The following is a 22564-nucleotide window of genomic DNA, read 5'->3' as shown; positions in this document are numbered from 1 at the left end:
GGTTTTTCCTGAAGTTCACTTCTTTTACTTAGAAAGGGCAATAATACAAGAATATTTCAAGCAGAGTAAAAGATTGTGGAACCTTTATAACTTACCCCAAATGTTAGAAATATAAACAAAATTTTTACCATTAAATAAGGCTTAATAGCAGTGCCTCACACCATATTTTCAGTCTGATAAGTCTGTGATTAAAAAAGTAATCTTTCTTCCCTACCAATGATACTTAAAAATTGAGAACTGAAAGAAAATTATTCCCTAAATTACAGCTCATTAAATGTATTTTTTTTAAATACTGTAGTATAAAATGTGGTAGTATTTATGTTTTTATATTCAAGCCCTCGTGTGAAGTAAAGCAGGTTATTTTTTGCAGTATTTGCCTTTCAAATGAGGCTTCCCTTCTAGACATGTTTAAAAAAAATACTTTTTACTTATCAAGAATACCTTTTTCAAGAGAGAGAGGCAAACCATGAAACAGACTCTTAACTATGGAGAACAAACTGATGGTTACCAGCGGGGAAGTAGGTGAGGGGATGGGTGAAATAGGTGATGAGGGTTAAGGAGTGCACCTGTTGTGATGAGCACCAGCTGATGTATGGAAGTGTTGAATCACTAAATTGTACACATGAAACTAATATAACACTATATGTTAACTATACTGTAATTAAAAAGAAAAAGAAAAAAGAATCCCTTTTTCATCATTTTTCATTGAGTAGTGCCTCCTCTAAGTTAAAGAGAAATAAAAACTTAATCTTATTTTAAGTATAGAAACTATTCTGCTATGTATCTTATGTTGGTAATTTTGTTCAAAGACTTTATATAGAAAAAGTATGTTTGTGTTAAATAAATGAACAGCCATGAATATTCAGAAGTGCTTTGAAATAACTGTAAATGTGAAATATTTGCAAACATGAACCAAGATATATTGGCAAACAATTTGAATGAATTCAGTAATTTAATCAAAGTAACCAAGGAACCAGGTGATGATTTCATATGCTGTATAAACCAAATATGGATGTGGTGAAAAAAAATTTTGTTTGCGTATTTTGGAACCATGTATTTCCTGCCATAGAAAATTTATATATAATTTATAATCTCTAAACCCTGTGACTTCTACAGGAACCATTGTTTCTAACTTATTTTATCTGTTTTTCTGAAAAAATGATATTGTCATTTTACATTTTCTAATGATTTTATATTGAAATAGTTAATGACTTAAATAAAAGTTAAAGGGGCACCTGGGTGGCTCAGTTGGTTAAGCGACTGCCTTCGGCTCAGGTCATGATCCTGGAGTCCCGGGATCAAGTCCCGCATCGGGCTCCCTGCTCGGCAGGGAGTCTGCTTCTCCCTCTGACCCTCCTCCCTCTCATGCTCTCTGTCTCTCATTCTCTCTGTCTCAAATAAATAAATAAAATCTTTAAATAAATAAATAAATAAATAAAAGTTAAAGCTTTTCTGGGTTCTGGATGAATAATCTGGCCACATTTCTGTTTGATTCAAGATTATGAAGGTATTATCAAAGACTGACACACAAATTGCTTTACAGTATAAGACAGGATTTCTTCATGATTGGTTCCCAAAAAGTCAGTTTCAAAAAATTAAGGTTATAATCAAAGCATCCTGGTTTTTCTTAAAAAGCTATTGTGGGTCTATCATCCTTGAATGCATTAGATAAATTATTGTTGAGTTTATATTTTAAGTGTAAGCCACCAACAGTTCCACAACCCTCTCAGCTCTATAAAATAGTCATCCCTTCTGTATTTCTAAAACTTGATTCTCTCAACCCCTGAAATAAATCCTTAGCTCAAATAGTCTATGATTTTATAAAGAAGCCTCTATTTAGCTTCTCTAAACTGCGTATGTTAGAGATTTTGATCATTATTCCCCATTTATATCATTCCAGATTAAAATGCCTGCCTGTATCTCACATGGGATTTCTCCTTCCATTTCTTTTAGCTTCTAGGGAACAACTGTAGGTTCTGACATAGAAAAATAACATACTTTCAAACACAGTTGGGAAAATTAGCCTAGTATCTTCTTACAAGAGCAGCTAAGAATGATGCCGGAAGAAGACCTATTTGGTAGATATAGTAATCAAAATGTTCATGGGGCGCCTGGGTGGCTCAGTCGTTAAGCATCTGCCTTCGGCTCAGGCTGTGATCCCAGGGTCCTGGGATCGAGCCCCGCATCAGGCTCCCTGCTCTGCAGGAAGCCTGCTTCTCCCTCTCCCACTCCCCCTGCTTGTGTTCCCTGTTGCTGTGTCTCTCTCTGTCAAAAAAATAAATAAAATCTTTAAAAAAAAAATGTTCATTTTATCATTCTCTGGGCCTAATAAGAGTCATCCTATAATTTTTATTGGGTATCAGAACTGTCCTCATACTTCTAAATACCATTTTTGTTCTTAAATTTCTAATACTGTAAAAAAAGTAGTCAAATTTGTCAAGAGACAAATACATATTTTATATAAAATGGAAAACCAAAGCCCTTAACTCTTATGATCATTTTTGCCTTGTAATTTCAAGCCAGATCACCTATTTGCTACTTAAAATCTTCACTCTTTTTCATCTTTTTTATGATTTTGACCAGATTTTAACATTCTTCATTTTTAAATATAGATGTCGTTCAAGATTGTGAGGTATCTCCCAAGTTCATGACTTTAAAAACAATCTTCAGTAAAATAACCTGCAAAGTTAGTGATAGAGGGAAGGAGGCAAAACAAACGGAAACTAACTGTAGAGATGTTAAAAGGGCTTCAATCCTTGTAACTTTCTATATGTCTATTAATGAAGTTTTCCTGACCACCAAATTTAGGACCTTGGAGTTAAATTGGACTTGTTTAGACCTGGCTTTGATTAGATACTCTGACACCAACTATCTGTGTGATCTAGGTCAAATTATTAACCTCACCAAGCTCTATTATCTTCATGTATAAAATCATAATATCAAGACCAATTGAATGCAGTTGCCATAAACATTAAAGGAGATAGCATACAGATTAAATGAGATAATAAAGCAGTTAAGGTGTTGCTTGGTTTGTAGGGAACCATTAATACAGGTAGCTGAACTCATCAGGATTTCCTTTATCACCCTTCTCACACTAATTTTTCTGTCTGACTGGATCCCAAAGTCCTCTTTATTTCTCTACGTAGACTTTTAATCATTCCACTATATACCCAAGGGGATCCTCAGCTGTATCTTATATTCTAGGTGGCCTCAACAGCCTTTTAAGTCATGCATACCTTGTATCTCTTCCTCCTTCATTCCTGGTTAGGGAGCATAGGGTGGAGCCTCCTAAGAACCTGGATATGAGACTACCATCTGAGATTGAACAAGATAACATCCACTTATGAAAGATGTGATTATTCTTATATAGAAATAATAAAGATAATTACGGTTATATGAGAATAGATTTTGCCCACAATTAAAGGCTGCAACTTGGCATGCTTCTTCTAAAACTGAGTGTGAATGACAAATCTGACAAATTTAAAGTACAGTGTACCTAACCACCAACCCCCTTTTTATTCTTCAGAATGCAGCTAGAATTGTCCGTGCTCTTTTTGAAATTGCTCTGAGGAAACGTTGGCCTGCCATGACCTACAGGCTCCTGAATCTTAGTAAAGTCATTGACAAGAGGCTTTGGGGTTGGGCTAGCCCTTTGAGACAGTTTTCAGTCTTACCACCACACATTCTAACAAGATTAGAAGAAAAAAATCTTACTGTGGATAAGCTGAAAGACATGAGGAAAGATGAAATAGGTAAGAAGGGAGCAAAAATGTTTTAATGTATTGTTCTGTACAAATAAAATATTTTATTAGATATAAAAGAAAACTATTGTGTATTTTCATATTACTCAAGATAAACTTTTTTACCATTTTAAATCCAGTTGGTATCAGTATGTAAATAGCATTTGTTCTGCTTTTATCATACGATGTTAAAAAATTATTCCTACATACATTTCTATGTACCTTAACATTTTATTGGACAAACTTACAATGTATTGATTACTTAATATTTCAGATTCAGAATAGGGATGACATTATACATGAAGGGAGTCAGGCTGAAGAGAAGTAAGGGGGAGGACTACTGCTGACAAAAGGTCCAATGATGGAAAGAGAGGCTGAGATAGTTATTTCACTTGTATAGTAAGACTACTTTAAGACAGAATGGTAGAAAGTATCAATAAAAACAGAGAGAAATTGAGGATATTAACTAGAAAAATTAAGATTACTTACATTGGGGTAACATATGTAAATATTTTATCAAAATAAGGAAAACCACTTCAGTTTCAAATTCTGGTGAATATAGAACATTTTGATTTGTTCATAAGCATACTTTAAAAAATTGCATTACAAAGAACCAAGATATATAAGAAATATTGATACTATTAAATATTATCTGATACTATTAAATATTAAATAGTAAGTGGAAATATTATTTCCACTTAATTGCTTGGACTCAAGTAGGAAGATGTTTATAGTCAGTCACATCTGTTTGTGACCCCCTCCCCACCCTGGCATTCCCATACATAACTACTTCAAAATCTAATCATATATGAAAATAGGTATAAGTGGGTAAGTTTGTGCTACGTTAACCATATTTTATATTTTAGCTTTATTTTTTTCTGGAAATGAGTTTGGGTGGGTGATTTGTGTTTGATTACTAAAGCATTTCCCATCATGGTTATAGAGTTGAGAAATAGACTTTGTGTAAATTAATGGCTATTTTCACAAAATACTAAATTTTTTAATGTGTCGTGAGCTAACTAGGAGAAAAGTGGAACTGTTTATAGTAGTTTAAATACTGTCAAGTCTCAGTAATTTTGAGAGCCCTATTAATAGCTGAAGAAACCTTGATACTGGTTTTCAGAGCTATGAATTGCTAATTCAAGTTAACTATTACAAAATATTCAAACATGCCAGGTCAAGAATGTCAACTATTCTACATAGCAAATCATAAAACAAGCAATAAAACCACCTTCTCTGAAATCCCATTTACAAGTCAGATTATGTTGCTTTTTTTCTGTCTGAACACATTTCTTCTGTGTGATGTTTTCCTTACAGGTCACATGCTGCATCATGTGAATATTGGACTCAAGGTCAAACAATGTGTTCATCAGATTCCTTCTGTTACAATGGAAGCATCCATTCAGCCCATCACACGGACTGTCCTCCGAGTGACGCTTAGCATCTGTCCTGATTTTACTTGGAATGATCAGGTAAAAGTAGAAAATATCTCTATCAATGGTAAGCAAAAATGTCCGCCCTGCAGGTTCAACTATACCTCCTTACATCTGTCTTTAAGGCATATAGAAAACTCTAAAAAGAATACATATTGAAGATTCATTTAAAGCATTGTAGTAATATTTACTATCATCCTCAAGAAAAACATGCTATAATATATTAATATGGCAACCAGTGAGACCTCTTCAGAACCTTTTAGGTACCTGAAAGTTCAACATTGAACAATAGTTTAGTGGATTCACTTACATAAAGACTGTGTAATTCTGTCTTCTTTAATTTTCTCTTATCTTCATTTTTGCCAGCTCTACTTACTCTGTCATTTTATCCTACTAAAAAGTCAAGATTCTTTGTACTAAAAGAGCCCTTTTAAAATCCTAATATTTCTGGGCGCCTGGGTGGCTCAGTCGTTAAGCGTCTGCCTTCGGCTCAGGTCATGATCCCAGGGTCCTAGGACTGAGTCCCATATTGGGCTCCCTGCTCAGCAGGAAGCCTGCTTCTCCCTCTCCCGCTCCCCCTGCTTGTGTTCCTGCTCTCGCTTTCTCTCTCTCTCTGTCAAATAAATAAATAAAATCTTAAAAAAATAAAATATAAAATCCTAACATTTCTCAAGCTATCAATCTTCTCTTCTCTTTACCATTAGATGTGTAGAAAGAGCATTCTGTATTTTCTCCTGGTCATCAGTTTCTTTCCTGCTGAGACTACTTTCTCGGTGATCACCAAAACCTAACTGGTTACCATAATAAATGACTTTTTCTCAGTTATTTTCTTTACTTCTCTGAACATTCAGCACTATACATTGTCCTTCTTGCAAATGTCCTTCCTTGACACCCATCACATTTCTGTTTCTGTTTTTACCCTTTCTATTCTTCTTTCTAAATCTTAGGTGTTATGGTAACTATGTTTATAGTTAGTCACATCAATTTGTGACACCCTCCCCACCATAGTATTCCCATACATAACTATTTCAGAATCTAATCATTTATGAAAATATGTACAAGTGGTGTTGAGTTTGATAAGTTCTTTATAGAGACCTGTACCTCTGAAACAAATAATATATTACATGTAAAAAAAAAAAAAGAAGAAGATAGTAGGAAGGGAAAAATGAAGGGGGGAAAATCAGAGGGGGAGACAAACCATGAGAGACTATGGACTCTGAGAAACAAACTGAGGGTTCTGGAGGGGAGGGGGTGGGGGAATGGGTTAGCCTGGTGACAGGTATTAGAGAGGGCACATATTGAAGGGAACACTGGGTGTTATGTGCAAACAATGAATCATGGAACACTACATCAAAAACCAATGATGTATGGTGATTAACATAACATAATAAAATAAAATAAAAAAGAAAATATGTACAAGTGGTTCACCATATTTTATATTTTAGCTTCATTTTTTCATATATCATATATATGAAATCTTATATATGTATTTAATGTACACACACACACACACGAGAAGATCTACTCTGGATCCTCTTATTCTGTCAACATTTTTTAAGGTCTATCTTTGCAACAGTTACTGTACAAAGACTATAGTAGAGAGTGATTGTAGATACAAAAGCAAGTAACTCTCAATCCTTTCTTTCAAGAAGCCAGTGGAGGAAAACGAGGAAATCCGTAATTGTAGTCGCCATGCCTACTTTACATGGTTGTTGTAAGGTTCTGATTAAGTATAAGTAAATATCTTCTACACTACCTGACATTATTAGTATATCTTTAATGTGAATTAATTTTATTCATCAACATGCTTAAAAATTATCCAACCATAGTCTTAAGTCTACCACTGGTGTTAAACTGCCCTAACTGGTGATTCCTTCAGTTTTCTCATCTGCAAACATGCATAATAATAATAATTAATTTTCTCACAGAAATGCTGTGAGAGCTAAATGATATAAAATCATATTTAATATTTCTATAAACATAAAATTTTACATAAAATATAAAATTAGTTAAGCCATATACTCATATTTCATTTTATATTTAATAGAGGGTTTTGAAATGCATAAAAATTTTATTTCCTTTTTTTCACAGTTTTCTTCTATCGGTATCCATAAAAAAATCTTCCACAGTTTGATTTAATTAGTAAGATAGAGTACTTAATAGTTTGTATAGTTAACTCTATCAGAATGCTGTTGGCTGCAAGAATAGAAAACCTGACTTATTTCAAAGTGACTTAGGCAAAAAAATATATTATCTTCCACAGTAAAAGGTCCACTGATAGAATAGGCCCCAAAGGTGATTAAGTCTATTTAATGCTATCATTTAGAGCCCATCTTTTTGCTGTCCTGACACTCTTGGCTACTTTCCAGATGTTTTCTGTGCTTCCTTGTTCACATTTAACAGGAAAAGGTGAACACACCCCTACTTTATCAACCCAGAGCATGAACCATAAGACCTTTCCCTTAGTCTAATTGGGCCAGTATTGGGCATGTGCCTATCCCTTACCAAAAGCTGTTTGTTATAAGGAGGATACTGTAAACTGATTGGCTTGGGCTAATCAAAATCATCCTGAGAGATGAGTTCACCTTCTCCTGAGTCACATAAGAGAGAGATGAACACTGTACAAGACTGGGCTTTGTTAGAAAAAAAAGAGGGAGAATGAGTACACAAAATATGGCATATCTGTCTATCCAGTGGAATATTATTTGTCAGTGAAAAAGAATGAAGTACTGTTACATGATACAACATGAATGAACCTTGAAAACATGGTAAATGAAAGAAGCCAGTCACAGAAGACCACATATGATACGATTCTGTTTATATGAAATGTCCAATATAGGCAAATATTTATAGAGATAAAGTAGATTGTGGTTGTCAAGCTTGGAGGTTGGGACAATGGGGGAAGATAAGTAGTGACTTGCAGATGGGTGCAAGGTTTCTTTTTGGGGGTAATTCTAAAATTAGATTATGGAGATGGTTGTAAAAGATTTGTAGAAACCATTGAACTGTGTATACTTTAAGTGAGTAAACTTTTTTATGTAAATTATGTATCAATAAAGCTGTTAAAAAGAGAAAGAATAGGTGCTGGATTTGCAAACAATATCCCTTACTTGAGTTAAAATATACTTAGTATTAGAATATTATTTTTCTTCTAGGTCCATGGGACGGTAGGAGAACCTTGGTGGATTTGGGTAGAAGATCCTACAAATGATCATATTTATCATTCAGAGTATTTTCTAGTTCTGAAAAAACAGGTAAACATGGGTGTGTCCTTATTATGTTGCTATCATAGAAAGAAGAAAATATAAGCTAAATAATTTCTGTTTGTACCTATTTCTCTATAATTTCATAGTACCCTTAAAGCTTTATTTTTTTTAATGTTTCTTTTTGGTTTCAAAGGTAACAGGAATTGCATTTTATTGTATTCATATATTCAATGTGATCTTGGTTTGAGAAATTGAATTGTAATCTTTATCGTGGTTTAAGGCATGACTTCCAGAGGAGTGAAATATGTCAAATGGATGGGATAAATAATGTAATGGATAAATAAGATTAAATAAATAAAAATTAATAGCTTTAGATGTTACCAAAAAATACTACAGAGTATTGACTCACATTGTGAAAAGGGCATTTTTTAAAATTTTCCATGAATCCCAAAAGAAAGACTCAATTTGATGCTAGCAAATCTTTAACTGTGATGCTTCATCCATGATTCCTCTTTTTATCAAAGAGAAAGCAAGCTTTAGGCTGGGAACCCTGGGCAGACAGCAGTAGAATTTCACAGCAGTGTTTCTTTTCATAATTACCTTCTATTTATGCTAAGTTCTGTTACTCCACTTAACGTAGTAGTAAAATTTAAAGAAAAATATTAAGTAAATAATTTGGTAAAAATCATGAAGTTAAGTAATTTAATGAATGAAATTTGGGAAATTCTGATAATGAGTCAAACTGGTAAGCTGTTAGTACATGATGATATACATAAATAATATAAATTGAATATAAATTTAACTTTCTATAATATCAGGTATCCTCAGAAGGGAACCATGTATAAATTTCTGAAGTGCCTAAATATCTCAACTATTTAGAAACCCAAGATATTTTCTTATGTTTAGTACCTGTTGGTGTAGATAGCATTTTCTTAACAGTAGACGAGGAAGGCCTTTATGATATCAGAATATTCATATTCACTTGAGACTTTATTTCACATTAGGTCATTAGTAAAGAAGCTCAACTTCTGGTATTTACAATCCCTATTTTTGAGCCTTTGCCTTCCCAGTACTACATCCGAGCAGTGTCTGATAGATGGTTAGGAGCTGAGGCTGTATGTATTATCAACTTTCAACATCTGATTCTACCAGAGAGACATCCTCCCCATACAGGTAACATAATTGAATAGTAACTTGAATCATTGATATTGTTTTCATTAAGGTTGCAAGTGTTTATGCTTTAAAGTTGTCTAAATCTGAATCAGAATTGAACTCATTTAGTCAATATAGTTTGAAAAGAGACTTTCCAAAATCAAATCTATGTATACATTTGGTAGAGCTTAATGGTGGGCCTTAATTTTGTTTGAGTTCCAAAAACATTAAGCCTTGTTCAATTCCCATAGCTCTAACGAGGTGGAGACTCACTACTTCTGTATTATTATGCCTTCATCTCTATTTTTTTTAAAAGATTTTATTTATTTATTTGAGAGAGAGATTGAGAGAACGAGTGGGAGGAGGGACAAAGGGAGAAGCAGACTCCCTGCAGAGCAGGGAGCCCGATGTGGGACTCGATCCCAGGACCCTGGAATCATGACCTGAGCCAAAGGCAGACAACTTAACTGACTGAGCCACCCAGGCACCCGCCTTCATCTCTATTTTATAAACAGTCATTACAATGTCTCCATATCTCCTTCGCTTTCGATTGCAAGTATTATTTGTCATTTAATCTGTGCTCTTTGGGAAACTTTTGAGGTATCCTTTTTGTTTGCATTTATTGCTAATAAACTTATTTCTAGTGTGTTAAATGAATTAAAGTGAATTGTAGGTTCTTTTTCTTCCATATAGTATGCTTCTACACCAAAAGAAAAAAAAGCTAATATTAAGGAGTCAGGTTATGGTATCACTGCAGAATGGATTCACTATACCTCAAGCCATTCATCCTACAAACAAGATGTACCCTTTTTTTTTTTTTTAAAGATTTTATTTATTTATTCATGAGAGACAGAGAGACACAGAGAGAGGCAGAGGGAGAAGCAGGCTCCCAAGGAGCAGGGAGCCCAATGCGGGACTCAATCCTAGGACCCTGGGATCATGACCTGAGCCGAAGGCAGAGGCTTAACCATCTGAGCCACCCAGGTGCCCAAGATGTACCCTTTATATTAGTTCTCTTCCCCCACACTAATGTGATAAAAGGGAATATGGTAATCTGCAATATCATGTAACAGTTTTTCATTGTCAAAACTAACAAAAATCCATTTTAGATTTTTGTAACATGAGGAATTATCTTTATATTTTGATTTATTAAAGAAGGAGAATTTCATGAATAAATGTTTGTATTGGTACTTTTAAGTGCCCTATATTCTATTTTAAAAATATCTTTAGATTAAGCTATTAATTTAGTGTATTAAGTGTATTTCTTGTTGAGAATTCATAATTGATGATTAATGATTTCAAGAGGCCCTTAATTTAGAGAAAAATAAAGGTCATTTTTTTCATATAATTCCTCTGAAGACAAACTGTTTTCAAAATAAAAATATTATTCCTTATCACTTTTAATGAATACATTTTTTAACAGTCCTTTGGGAAATGAAAGCAGGCATTAATGTGATTTTAATCTTTGCCATTTTTTGTCAAATGTGTACCTTGTTTATTACCTTAGCATATCTTAAAGAGAAATACTTTAGACTACTGCTTAAAACCACTTTGATATCTTGACAGAACTAAAAAAGTTTGTCAACATAGAGAAATAGTAAGATTGCAGTGTCTACTGATAATACTCATTGAAGAGGACCTTTCTGTTTTTCTTCCATCAAATATGCCTATATACGAAATCTAGACTCTCAAAATACGTAAAAATGTTTGATGCTTTAATTTTAAAATATATGCTACCATCATCACTACTAGATCTCTTTGAGTGCAGTACTTGATTTTAACATGCATTAACATTGTGTTTTAATGCTCATTTAATCACTTCTCTGTTGAGTGGCCAAGCACATATCACCCTATTTATAGAATTAGTTGACTTCTGACTACACTTTAAAAAGCAGTAAATGCACCACTGTGACATCTCAGTTGATATTAGAAATGCATGATACAACCTCAGTGATTCCAGTTCTATTTGGCTGAGTGTGGGTAAGGGTGTGTGTTTATGTGGGTGTGTGTAGGCACCCTGTTGAGCCTGAGTCAAACAAGAAAATTCTTCACATTTCACAGAAGTGAATCATCGTAATTTAATATTGTCAGCATATACCAAAATGTTTATTTTTTAGTTCCTATTAAGAATATGTGTATGCGGGCGCCTGGGTGGCTCAGTTGGTTAAGCGACTGCCTTTGGCTCAGGTCATGATCCTGGAGTCCCTGGATCGCGTCCCGCATCTGGCTCCCTGCTCAGCAACCTCTGATCCTCCCCCCTCTCATGTGCTCTCTCTCTCTCATTCTCTCTGTCTCAAATAAATAAAATCTTTAAAAAAAAAAAAAAAGAATATGTGTATGCTTTGATTAGCATTGCATGTTAAGACTTCCTCCCCTCTTGATTTTCAGTGCTTCAGAAAATTTAGGAGATTATAATCTGCTATAGAAAATTTATGCAGTCAGCTCTCAATTACCTATGTAATAGAGTAGAGCTGTGGGGCTAAGATAGTATTTTAAAAATACCTTTTTATCTTTAAGTACAATTTTTGAGAATTCTCTACACTTTCCATCTTAAAACTGTACTATGAAGATCTCACACAGATATAGACCACCATGTCCCCTTACAGATTTTTTTTTTCTTCCTTATTCTAACTTCAGATGGGTAGAATTATCCTCCATGAAAGAATCCTGAGAGTAAAGTTAGTTGCCTTCCAGTTTTCTAACTGATACTTTTCTGGGTTATGGGAAAATACAGTGTCTGTCAAGTTCAGGAGTATATAACTTCATTTCTCTAAATAATTTTAACTGTCTAATCTCCTAGACCTCTAGTTTATATAATGAGATACAACTAAATTTGTTTCTTTCAATGTTTTCTCAGTGCAGTTCTTTTTTACCCATACATTCTCTGATTTGAAACTCCACCTAAGTTTCTTCCTGTAATTATTTTAAGTTTATTTTAGTTTATATTGACTAAACCAATAGCTCCCTCAACCATTCTGATTTGGTCAGTTTTCTAACAGATCAAAGGAAATTTATTATTGATAACCATTGTAGTTCTGCAGTCTACAGATGGTTTTCCTTTTTCTACAGATTGGGGTAGATTTAATTTTCTTCTGCACCACGCATATTTTCATATACCAGTCATTCAAATTATTTTCCTGATTGGAAAAGAGCCATGTAGTGGTTTTAGAGTTGGTATATGGGGAACTCTCCCAGAAAAGTGTCCCAATATGTCAATATTACAAATATGTGACAGGGAGAAAAAAGGAGCTGTAACTAGTATATAAAAATTTATGTTAACCCTCTTTCCCCCCCTCCAATGAATTAAGGATTGTTATAATTTATTCCTGAGAGACAGTGTTTAGTATTGTGCATTTTTTACAGTTATGGCAGTACCTGTTTCATCTTTTCAGAATTACTGGATCTTCAGCCTTTACCAATCACAGCTTTGGGATGTGAAGCATATGAAGCATTGTACAACTTTAGCCACTTTAACCCTGTGCAGACACAAATATTTCATACACTGTATCACACAGACTGTAATGTCCTACTTGGAGCACCTACTGGATCAGGAAAGACTGTTGCTGCCGAATTAGCCATTTTCAGAGTCTTCAACAAGTACCCTACGTCAAAGGTCTGTTTGAAGGAATCATATGCTTACATTAAATTAGAAAACACAGTTCATAATCTGTAAACTAGCCAGTTCTAAACACACAGCAGGACTCAATGAGTAGATTTGTCACTCTCTTAGTGAATTTTCTGGTGGGACCAGATCAGTATTAGAATAACTGGCCAGAGGAAACAACAGATGTTGGAGAGGATGTGGAGAAAGGGAAACCCTCTTACAATGTTGGTGGGAATGCAAGCTGGTGCAGCCACTCTGGAAAACAGTATGGAGGTTCCTCAAGAAGTTAAAAATAGAGCTACCCTATGACCCAGCAATTGCAGTACTGGGTATTTACCCCAAAGATTCAGATGTAGTGAAAAGAAGGGGCACATGCACCCCAATGTTCATAGCAAGCAATGTCCACAATAGCCAAACTGTGGAAGGAGCCGAGATGCCCTTCAACAGACGAATGGATAAAGAAGATGTGGTCCATATATACAATGGACTATTATTCAGCCATCAGAAAGGATGAATACCCACTATTTGCATCGACATGAATGGAACTGGAGGGGATTATGCTAAGTGAAATAACTCAAGCAGAGAAAGACAATTATCATATGGCTTCACTTATATGTGTTAACATAAGGAATAGCATAGAGGACATTAGGAAAAGGAAGAGAAAAATGAAAGGGGAGAAATCTGAGGGGGAGATGAACCATGAGAGACTGTGGACTCCAGGAAACAAACTGAGGGTTTTAGAGGGGAGGGAGGTGGGGGACTAGGTTAGCCTGGTGTTGGGTATTAGGAGGGCACGTATTGCAAGGAGCACTGGGTGTTATATTCAAACAATGAATCATGGAACACTACATCAAAAACTAATGAAGTACTGTATAGTGACTAACATAACATAATAAAAATTAATTAATTAATTAAAATAAAATTTTGGTACATATCCTTCCAAAAACAACCAAAGAATAACTGGCCAGAAAAAATTTTATCTTAAACTTTGGAGTCCTCTAGTTAGGTTTTTAATGTACATGTCGGTTCCCACATGTCCTTTCCTCATTGTGAGATGCATAATTCATAGCCATATTTATAAGATAATGACTTGTAATCAAATCTTTTTGCTATAAAAGAAATGCTAATACTTTAACAAATACAGTTTGATTATACACATGAAATACAGAGGCAGTTTTTGTTCCACATTTCTGCAAATGGCCATATTATTGATGGAAAATAACATGGTGAGTCAAATAAGTATTGATTTTATGCTTTCTTGAAATGTGAAGTACATACTCATAGTTTAGAAGTATTATTTTTCAAGAAAGCTAATTCATACACTGTGATTGGAATTATATGGTATTTTCCTTATCATTTATTATTTTAAAAATGTTTTAACTTCTTTTTCAGTGATTTTCAATTAGTGGCTTTTCTTCCCTGCTTAACTTGAAGTTTTCCTACTTCTCAGTCTATTTTGTGGTTATTGATCCATTATAAGACATGTTAATACAACAGTAGAGCTCTACTCTAAATTTGAAACATTTTATAAAGCAAAGAATTTTTTTTTCACTAAACAATCTGTATATAAGTTTGGATTATTAAAGACCAATTGTTGTTGTTATAAAAAAAGGTAGAATACCTAAAATGTGTGACTGTCATCTTCCATAAAATCTGCAATAAATTTAAACAACCATATTTATCTCTCTTTAGAATTTCAAAAGTAGTAACTTTTTTCATGGAAGAGTTAAATTCAGATAATTCTTGATCATAATACCAGGAAAAACTTTCATTTTCATCAGAATATAAAATACGTAAAGGAAATACCTTCAGTATTTTTTTTAATATTTAAAATTTTCTATGTCAAGATTTTTATGATGTATTATATTTCTATCCTACTTTGGATAAAGGTAGTTTGGGCAAATTAATGACTTTTCCCATTAATTTAAAATTTAAAAATAAAAGATACATTTTTAAACCACACTGTCATAGATGTAGATGGAGTTTGCCTTTATTTGAAAATGATGTCACTATTTTCATGAGATCTTTTTACCCTCCCCTCCCCTTTCAGGCAGTATATATTGCACCCTTGAAAGCCCTGGTACGTGAAAGAATGGATGATTGGAAAGTTAGAATAGAAGAAAAACTTGGCAAAAAGTAAGTTCTTGCTTTTTCAGAAGATATGCTTTGAATAATCTAAAAGGACCAACAAATAAAAGATTTGCATAAACCTGTTGAATGCTTTTACAGTGATTTTCTTAGTCTTTTATTTAAAGGTATTGTACTTAGTGTTAAAATGTTATCAAATTCCCATTGTTTTAATATTGAAAAATGCAAGTCCTTAAATTATTTAATATGAATACTTTTGGGAAGATAATTTTCTCAAAATTTTTAAATTCTAAAACAAAAGAAAAGTAAGTTTTATCTCTTAATTTTTCTTTCATACCATTCAGAGTAACTCCCAGTACATGTTTTGCATGTAAACAATTTACAGAAAAATAGAAATCCATTTAAAGAACCTGACTTTTAAAAAGGTATTTTAGTATTGCCCAAGGTTATTTATTCATTGTTTTTAATAGCAAGATTGCTGGTAACCTGAGTGCCCAATAGAACATGACTAAATAAATTATGGTACATTTACACAAGCAAAATATTCTGTCATTCTATAAAGAATGAACTTTGTATATACTGAAGGAATGATCTCCAGAGATACTATAGAAAATGGTTTTAAGTAAAGCATCCTATCATTTATTTTTTTTTAAATGGCAAAGGATATAAATATGTGATTGCTTTAGAACAAGAACCAGGTGATTGGAAGATAGACACGTTACAGAGACTGTTCACCACACTTGAGTATAGTGCATATTCAAAATAATAAAATGTAAAAATAAAAAATGAATAAAAATAAGCAAAAGCTTTGGGAACACTATACTTGGGGGAACTAATCTTGCCTCTTTTTGTTTTTTGAGGATTAAGACAGATGGAAAAATTATTTAGGGGCTACCTGAAATTTAGAGTTGGCCTCCAGACCCTCTTCCTCTCTGTAAAACTGGGGTCTTCTTAGAATGAGGCAGCACATATGTGCCTCAGCATATGTTATTTATGTCCTATTATGTTTGAATTTGCCTATAATACCTATAGAAAAGAGAAATGAAGCTTACACATAATTATATTCTTAATGAATGCTTCTTTTTGTCTTAATAAGTTAACACTTACCCGTAATTAGAAAGGTGTTTATTCCAACCTATGGAGAAGGAAGTATGAGTTCAACTCTATAAAAACACATAGGGCAGAGACTTTGTAAGCATAATCACAGCAAAGTTTGACACCTTCGCATATCCGCATAAAAGTTAAATTATCAGTTATTTGAATTTATACATTCTCTTAAAATTCTTAAGAAACGTATTTTGGACTCACAAAAACTTTCAGAAATCAAAGGGAGATAAAGTAGGGTTAAGCATTATAAAATTTTATTTTGAAAGGTATTTTTGCCTTTCCAAGGTCATGTGTTATCTGAGAAAGGAGTCGTTTTTCTTCCTTTCCAGAGTTATTGAACTAACCGGGGATGTGACTCCCGATATGAAATCCATTGCTAAGGCTGACCTTATCGTCACCACACCAGAGAAGTGGGATGGAGTCAGTAGAAGCTGGCAGAATAGGAACTATGTGAAGCAAGTCACTATTCTCATCATCGATGAGATCCATCTGCTCGGTGGGTACCATGCTATGTGATACCAGTTTACACATTTTGACTCTGAAATGTGCAGCAGCTGGTATCAGGACCTGCTAAATGATTAACATGTATTATTCCTATTTCCTAGGGGAGGAAAGAGGCCCTGTTCTAGAAGTCATTGTATCTCGAACAAATTTCATCTCCTCGCACACAGAAAAGCCTGTGAGAATAGTTGGACTATCTACCGCGTTAGCTAATGCCAGAGACCTTGCTGACTGGCTCAATATTCATCAGGTATGTGGAAGATTGATAAATAAGCATTTAATACTGTGGCTTAGGTGGCTGTATTAAAGAGGCACCATAACATTATAAACTTAAATATAAAAACTGAAAATGATTTCTTTCTCGTTTTTACTCTAGATGGGCTTGTTCAACTTCCGACCATCAGTACGTCCGGTTCCACTGGAAGTTCACATTCAAGGCTTCCCAGGTCAACATTACTGTCCTCGTATGGCTAGTATGAATAAGCCTACATTTCAAGGTAAGCTTCAGATCCTTGGAATGAAATAGCAGCCATTTTGTGTGGTAGCCTTTAAATGCATTCCAGATAATTTGGATTTCTTTGAACGGGTGGTACTGCTCCAACTTCTACAAATGTAGGTTATGCCGCAGCTGTTAAGGCATAAAAATGTATGCTGAATTAACTATTGAAAATTGGAGAGATTTCATAGATGATACTGTCTTGGAAGTAGAGAAAAAAATGTATTTTTTAAAAGTAATTAAATCATTCTTAATCTATTAAGTTATTTTCTTATGGTAGTAGCTTGAACAAATGATAAATAGGAGCTCTAAGTGTAAAAAATATCTCATAATCTTAATCTTTACCAGAAACCATAAAACTTACAAATTTCAGTACTTTTTTTTTTTTTTACAATGCTTCTGTTTTTGTGTTTTTATTTTTTGGTTTTCCCTTTCTAACAAATTAGGCAAGCAAGAAAGATTTAAGAATAACACTCCTATTTTATTGAAACATGTTTTGTTGAGGCTGCATAAGGAATATTTATCATATCAATTAAAAATAACCTCCAAAATAAATTCTCTAATGTGAACTGCTGTTGATTGTGAGGTGACTTTTTAGCTGCTGTAATTAGCCTTATGACAGAAGCAAAGTATTGATTGTGAACTAGAGACCAGTCTTGGCAGTTCGGATTATTTACACCTCCACAGAAGCATTGTATAAAATCACTAATGAACAATAAATCTGCCGTGAGCTGTTCAGCCACACCTGTTCTCGCAGCAGCAAAAATCCATTAAATGTTGAGGTTTAAAAAAGAGACAGATTCATTCATGATTATGTGTACAAAAGATATCAATATTGTACTAATACGTGTATTTTAAACATTGTATTTCTAATATGATTTATCAAAGCATTACCATTTATATTCTGTAAGATTCGGATAAACTGTGAGTGAGAAATAGCATAAATGAGTTTATTTTTCATGGTATGTATTGTTGTGATTGCTTATATTTATTTAAGGAATGGCCAATTGCATACCAGTGATTGAAATGAAGCATTTTGTGTTCTATAAATCAATAGTAAATAACTGAAATACTTACACTTCTCTAGATACATCAGTACAGTAGCTGTCCTTATAAACTATTTATTATACTTGCAGTGTCTCACTATATTTCTTTGAGTTTAGAAGTATGATTTTATGATAGCTTCACTTCTCACTCTTAGGGCATAAATGTAGTCAAGGTCATATCAACATTTTTGTTACAAACCTTGTTTCTTAACCCATAAGAAGAAATTCTGCAGCTCACATTTCAAACAAGAAATTACAAGAAGGTTGAACTTTTTATATAAAACATTTAAATATCTCTGTTTTAAGAGACCTATGTACACATAAGGATAAATTTTACTTGTACCATCTTATCAGCATTTTGGAGCCAATGTGCAGTAAAGAAATCTTGTTTCCAGTTAGGTCACATGATTTATGTGGCTCTCTAGGTAATTTTTTCTGTCAGTCTTATTACTCAGGTTTCAAACCATTCATTTCCTCTTCTGTGTGTCTACTTTCCATGTGCCATCAGTCACATACAGATTCAGGCATGGTATTCTCTTCAGCTCTCTTCCACATTCTCTTATCTTTACTCTTGAAACCTTACACGTGTTTCAGGAAAACAGAAGACCTTCGTTTGACATATCTCTGACTAGTTTATTGATACAAACTCTCAATTATTCCATCGACTGGTACTGACAACAATAAAAGGAATTTTTTTGTGGCTTTTATTCTTAACAGAGTTTTCTTCAGTCTGCAGGACTTGACTCTCTCCCCGAGACTCCGGGACCAATTAAGTCTGTAATATCATAGCTTAGGCGAGCAGAAACACAACTCTGAAAACTGAACCTTAGATTGAGTATTCGTTTACAGCTGTTGCTAGAGGGTCGCAGCTTTTATAAGTGTCACCTTCCTCAGGAGCTCAGAATAGAACTGAGACCTGACACAGTTAAATTTCCCCTGCCCAGGCAATGTACTCCCCAAGGTGGGTTCAGCTACCTTTCCTTTCCTACCATTTCTCTAATATGCTGTTGGGTCCAAGTCATACCACAAACAATGCTGAATTTCATGACCAAATTAAGAATTCACTTAAATCAATTACATTAAGTTTCATGCATCCATTTGATATCCTAATGACATGCAGATTCTGGTGTAAGTAGCTTACCCTTTTATTTTCCACAACTTTTCAATAGCAATTAGAAGCCATTCTCCAGCCAAACCTGTTTTGATATTTGTCTCATCAAGACGTCAAACTCGTCTTACTGCTTTGGAATTGATAGCCTTTCTGGCTACTGAAGAAGATCCAAAGCAGTGGTTGAATATGGATGAAAGAGAGGTAAGCAATCTATTTTATTTCTATTTCTTATACATGTCAAATTAGTTTGTATTTAATATAATGGAAATTACATATTTAATGATGTTTAGTTTTAATCTATACAAAATTTAGTATAACGTTACAGAAATTTAGGGAAAAAGTAGGAAATGCATAATACTGCCACCTTAACACTATTAATATTTTGATGTATTTTCTTCTACTGTGTTTCTGGTAAATATTTACTTTTATATCCATATTTATTTCTGTATCTCTTCCCTTTAACATCATCACCTATGTATATTATAATCATATTTGTTTTTCTATTGGAGTGTTCACTGCCCTCATGGAACTTAGAATCAATTTTGCAAAATTAACTTTCTATAGAATATATAATAAATGACCATTTTCAAAAATTTAGAAAACACTAAATGTAAAAATTAAAAATCTGTTTTTTTATTTTTAATATTTTTATTAACCTATCCTTTAACCAAGTAGTAACCATCATTAAAATTGGAAGCAACTATAATTTTTTTTGTCTATGCAATTATAGTCTATTATGTGGCTATCCCATTAAATAAATAACCATACATCCTTATTATTATAGGTTTTTCTTTATTTAGACTTATTTCCTCAGTATAAATTTAAAATTAATGGGTCAAATAATATGGATTTTTTATAGCTTTTCATATACACTGCTAATTATTTTCCAAAAGGGTTGTACCAGTTGATGTTCTCCCACTGATACATGTATTGTCAGCAGTATATGAGAATAAAATAACAATTTTACTACACCCTCATTTGTTGTAATTTATCGATATATTACAAGTAAAATATTCCTTATTATTTTAATGTACATCTTGATTTTTGTGTGATTGAACTTTTTTTCATATATTTGTTTACTATTGGTTGTCTTTTTTTCTTTTTTTGTCTGTTCATTCCTTTGGACTTTTATCTTTTTCAGCACAGCATTTTTCTTATAGATTTGTGTGAGAGCCCTGGCAAATTAAAATACACATACACCCCTGAAATTTCATATATCACTTTTTTCCATAAATATTTATTACTATATACATATACACACATACTAATCTCTTGTCTGCTTTTATTAGTTAATTTTGCTAATTCCTTGGATGTCTTTTTGTCTTAGTAGCTTTTTACAAATAGAAGTTTTTGCATTTTGGGGTGCCTGGGTGGCACAGTCAGTTAAGCATCTGACTCTTGGTTTCAGCTCAGGTTGTGATCTCAAGATCGTGAGATCAAGTCCCACGCCAGGCTCTGCGCTCAGCTCGGAGTATACTTGAGTGTCTCTCTCCCTCTCCCTCTGCTCTCCCTCCCAACACTCTCTCTTTCTCTCTCTCTCTCTTTCTCCCTCTAAAATAAATAAATCTTTAAAAAAAAAAAGTTTTTGCATTTTGGAGCACCTAGGTGGCTCAGTCAGTTGAGTGTCTGACTCTTGATTTTGGCTCAGGTCATGATCTCAGGGCCGTGAGATGAAGCCCTGCACGCCAGGCTCCTCACTAGGCTGGGTGGCTGGGTGTGGAGCCTGCTTGAGATGCTCTCTCTCCCTCAGCCCTCCCTTCCCTGCTTGTACTCTCTCTCTCTCTCTCTCTTAAAAAAGAAAAAAAAGAAGTTTTTGCATTTTGTGTGATAGTTGATATCATTCTTTTTGATTCTTTCTACTACTTCTAAAGGTAGATAGTCCTCTTTCCCTCCATAGATTTATAGATAGTGATTTTCCTTTCTTGTACTTTTCTCGTTTTTTAGAAGTATTTTTGTCATTGGAATTATGATGAAAAAGTAGATGAAATCAGTAATAAAATTGTTGCATTGTCTCCCTTCTCTCTCCATATCTCCCCTTTCTCATCTCCTGCAGCCTGAAGAAGAAGAGTCAGAACAGTGTTTCTAACCCACTAGTGTCCAGTCTCAGCAGTTGGCATATTTTCCCTTTCCACTTCTCATGAGTCATTTAGGATTAGTGGACCAGTTGGATGATACTGTATCTATTACGTTTGTGTGTTAACTAATACTAGTTAACTAATAATTCGAAATGTTCTTGTATAGGCCTGTAGGTGACCTTATTCACTGGTAAGTAGCAGACCCCAATATTAGTTTCCTATAAAAGGTATCACATGACTCCTTTAAGTAGAGTGACTGCTATCATGTTACCTTTCAAGTTTCATCATTACTTCCTTAATGCTGTTTGTGTATACTAAATCTTTATTTAAGATCAAAATAATTCTGTCAAAAAGTTTCTTGTCCTTTTATTCACTTACTCAGCTAGTATGTTCAAAAGAGTCACCCTGTTGTGTCTAACAGTGTCTTGAACTTAGGAAGCAAATGGTGAAAAATAGATTGATGGAATATTAACAGTTTATGTGCAGCATCTGTCTAGGCTTAATATATTTTCTCTTGTGTCTTATCCTTAAAAATGTTCCAAATGGACACTTTTCTTTGAAGTCAAGGTACAAAGTACATACCTATTGAATACATTTTGAGATGTTTGTTCAAAATGCATATGTGTGTGTGTGCATGGCTGTGCATTTTGCACGTATGTGACTCATATTAACCTTAAATGTGAACCTCATGTCCTCTTCCCAGCTATAGTACACTTACTATTTTTTTTTTATTTTAATGTATGAGACCTAAGAAACTGTGGTCAGCTCAGCCATTGTGTAGAATTACTTCTCTGTTTTGTATTTTTTTTTTCCTCAGCACAAAAATTTATCACCAAGGTTCATTAGAAACCGTAGAATTTACTTAGCATGGTTTCTGCTATTTTGTAGGTTTTTCACTGCTAAAATAAGACAGCTAGAAATTATGTCATTTCCGGACATTGTGTTTCACCAAGACCATTGCAATAATAAGACAATCCAGGTTTTGTTTCAGTCTTTCCTCTAAAA

The 22564-nt window shown here is 33.8% G+C and overlaps 1 protein-coding gene across 1 annotated transcript in view; it reads left to right on the top strand.

Annotated features, from left to right (window-relative positions):
• The window catches only part of ASCC3 (activating signal cointegrator 1 complex subunit 3), a 357501-nt gene that overhangs the window by 212299 nt on the left and 122638 nt on the right, over window positions 1–22564 (top strand). Inside the window, exons 21-30 of the mRNA XM_064597919.1 lie at window positions 3527–3752; window positions 5058–5212; window positions 8329–8427; window positions 9384–9552; window positions 12924–13144; window positions 15186–15271; window positions 16660–16826; window positions 16936–17081; window positions 17208–17328; window positions 19543–19685. Coding sequence (XP_064453989.1) covers window positions 3527–3752; window positions 5058–5212; window positions 8329–8427; window positions 9384–9552; window positions 12924–13144; window positions 15186–15271; window positions 16660–16826; window positions 16936–17081; window positions 17208–17328; window positions 19543–19685 — 1533 coding nt within the window. The remainder of the gene's footprint in view (window positions 1–3526; window positions 3753–5057; window positions 5213–8328; window positions 8428–9383; window positions 9553–12923; window positions 13145–15185; window positions 15272–16659; window positions 16827–16935; window positions 17082–17207; window positions 17329–19542; window positions 19686–22564) is intronic.

Source organism: Mirounga angustirostris, unplaced genomic scaffold (genome assembly GCF_029215605.1).
Source record: "Mirounga angustirostris isolate CCGP_5_RB_7025 unplaced genomic scaffold, mMirAng1.0.hap1 SCAF_8, whole genome shotgun sequence".
In the NCBI taxonomy this organism is placed as follows: Eukaryota; Metazoa; Chordata; class Mammalia; order Carnivora; family Phocidae; genus Mirounga; species Mirounga angustirostris.
The sequence above is the reverse complement of the archived record's forward strand: the minus strand, read 5'-3'. Positions and strand labels throughout refer to the sequence as shown.